The sequence below is a fragment of the Herpailurus yagouaroundi genome, unplaced genomic scaffold (assembly GCF_014898765.1).
Source record: "Herpailurus yagouaroundi ecotype Mexico unplaced genomic scaffold, PumYag 184, whole genome shotgun sequence".
NCBI lineage: Eukaryota > Metazoa > Chordata > Mammalia > Carnivora > Felidae > Herpailurus > Herpailurus yagouaroundi.
In genome coordinates this window covers 24401224-24404023 of record NW_024412415.1, presented here as the reverse complement: position 1 = coordinate 24404023, position 2800 = coordinate 24401224, and the positions used below count along the sequence as shown (strand labels likewise).

Genomic DNA, 2800 nt, shown 5'->3' with positions numbered 1-2800 from the left:
CATTTAAAGTGAATTATTTAGGGGCACCTAAATGGGTCAGTCAGTTAAATTCCAACTCTTGATTTACGGCTCAGGTCATGATTTCACAGTTTCTCAGCTGGAGCCCCACATTGGGCACTGCACTGATAGTGCAGAGCCTTGCTTGGGATTCTCTTTTTCTCTTTCTCTCTCTCTCTCTCAAAATAAGTAAATAAACATAAAAAAATAAAGATGAACTATTTAGAAAGTAATTTCAAAAACCAAAAATCATACGTTTAATGACAAAAGTAAATATTCTATATGTTAAAAGTGCAAAAATATTTTTCCTCCATTTTATTTTCTATTACAAAAAATTAGATTTATGTATTGTCTATAAATAACTTCAAACTTATAAAAATAATTTAAACAGTGTACTATTAATAACTTTATACCTTTCATTTACATTTCCTAATTATTAACATTTTTGCTACATGTTTCCCTAATTATTAACAGTTTGCTACATTGAGTTCAGTGATTTGTAACACATCGCTACATTTGTTTTCTCCCGCAACCATTTGAAAGTAAATTGCAGATAGAAAGATACTTCTTCACGTCTAAGAACCTCAGCAAGTATCTTCTAAGGACTAAGACATTCAACATAACCACGATTTAACACTCCAGATATTTAATATTGGCACAATAACACAGTCTACTATATACATTTCCCAACTGTCCCCAATTTCCCAATTGTTCATTTAGTAGCTTTTTTGATCCAGAACCCAAACAACAATCACAGACAAAATTTATCAAATCCCTTTAGTCTTATTTCCTACTTTTACTCTTAAGATACTGCTTTTTGAAGAATCTAGCGCTTTTATTTTGTTGAATGTCCCACAACTGTCTAATCGTTTTGTCACGATGAGATCCAGGTTAAACATTCTTGGCATTTGGGCAGGTGATGTGTCCTTCCCAAGTGCATCAGATCAGAAGGCATAGATCTCCATTTTAAGATAATTCCATTATTAAAAATTTTTTAAAGACTTATTCACTTTAACTATCACATTAGCTTTTGATTAGTACAACCCCTCTGTACAAGTATTCACAAAAGGTGGGAGCAGGGGAGGTTAGTGGGAAAGACACTGGAATGAGATCTTAGGTTTAGTGTCAATTTGGCCAATGATTAGCGGTGGGCACCTAGGTAACTTTCTTAAAATCTTTATTGAGAGAGAACTGAGAATTGTGCCAGATTTCTAAAGATCCTTTGAGTTCAAAAATTCTGTGACTGTGAATCAAGCTGTACTAGAGACAGAACTGGACTTGGACTCAGGAGACCTGGATTTGAGCACCGGTTCGGCCACATACCAGCTATGCGAACATGCACAAGCCATTTAATCTCCCTAAGCCTCGCATAGATTTCACCCCGCGGAATTCGGAAGGATTAAGAGGGTTGTTGCATGTCAAAGCGCATTATAGACTGGTAAGAACTACCCGAATGTCAAGTATTATTTTATGATGTCCAGTTTTTCTCCTTTTTGTTTAGCCAACCAGAGAAAAACAACATAAAGCGAGACAGACCTCGTCAATTTAAGTTTTAAAACCGGAAAATGCCAGTGTAAATCCTGGTGCGTCGTAAGCAGTGTGTGGAATGCAGAGAACAGTTTTATTCCATACCTGCTTATGCTTTGATGATAAACACTGACTAAAGTTACAAAGAGGTACTCACTTGTACAGGCCGGTCCCTCATAAGATGGTGATTGCTCTTGGGATCCCCAATTTGGCGGGGACCGTATGAGAATGGTCACGAGTACTTATAAACTAACTTCCTCACTCGGTGATCACTTTCGTGTTGAGCCCTCAGCTCCACCGGAGAGGTCGGTAACGTGAGGCCAACGCAGAGGGGCAGTTGTCCTGATTTTCTAGCGAGTAGGGCAGCCCTGAAACAAACGAAGCCTCCCTGGGCTGAAGGCATGTTTCCTCCTGAGCCAGTTGGTGGGACCTGTCACCCAGGCCACCCTCAGAGCCCTCTACGTTCTTTATTTTCTAAAACTGCCCCGCGATTTCTTTCCGGTCTTTTGATTGGAACTCGGGGAGCCTAGTTCTTTGGTGCACACTGGCCACATTTTTTTCGACTATTCAGCAGGTCTGATAAAGTATCTCTCTGGAGGAGGTTCAGGGCGCGCACACGCCCCTCGGTCTGTGTTGAGTAACACGCGAACTATCTATGCCGCGAAGTGCCTGACACTATTGTTGCTCAAGTCTCCAGACGCTGCCAGAAAATGGCTAACGAAGAGGCGGGAGAACCGCGGCGCAGCGGACGTTGGTGCGGTTGGACGTGCCTGACCTCCCAGCCCACGCAAGGGGTCGCGCCGCCCAGGTGGCCGCGGCCGGCTCTGAGGAGCGCGCCGGACGCCGTCCCCTGCGCCAGTGCGCACGCGCGCCCGTCATCCGGGTGCTGGCTGCGGCTGCAGGTTGCGCTGGGGTGGCGGACAGGGGGCGGGGCCAGCGGCTCATTGTGCGCAGCGCTGCGCGGCGCCGGCGGCCGCTGAGGCCTGGGTCGAAGTTGGCGCTGCTGCCGCCGCCCTGCAGCCCACTCGCTGCCTCGGCAGCGCGCTGCTCTTCTAAAATGGCTGCCGCTACCGGTGCTGTGGCAGCCTCGGCCGCCTCGGGTCAGGCGGAAGGTAAAAAGATCACTGATCTGCGGGTCATCGATCTCAAGTCCGAGCTGAAGCGGCGGAACTTAGACATCACCGGAGTGAAGACAGTACTCGTCTCCCGACTCAAGCAGGTGATGCTGGGCATAATTTTTTTTTTTTTTTTTTTTTTTTTTTTTTTTTTTTTTTTT

The 2800-nt window shown here is 44.8% G+C and overlaps 1 protein-coding gene across 7 annotated transcripts in view; it reads left to right on the top strand.

Moving 5' to 3' along the window:
• Nucleotides 1–2499: 2499 nt before the first annotated feature.
• The window catches only part of SLTM (SAFB like transcription modulator), a 45854-nt gene continuing 45553 nt past the window's right edge, over nucleotides 2500–2800 (top strand). For 6 of the 7 annotated variants that reach the window (XM_040492828.1, XM_040492829.1, XM_040492827.1 and 3 more), the window contains exon 1: nucleotides 2500–2743. In XM_040492828.1, the coding sequence (XP_040348762.1) occupies nucleotides 2582–2743 (162 nt within the window). In that variant the 5' untranslated portion in view covers nucleotides 2500–2581. The remainder of the gene's footprint in view (nucleotides 2744–2800) is intronic. The other variant, XM_040492830.1, reaches the window with a different exon arrangement.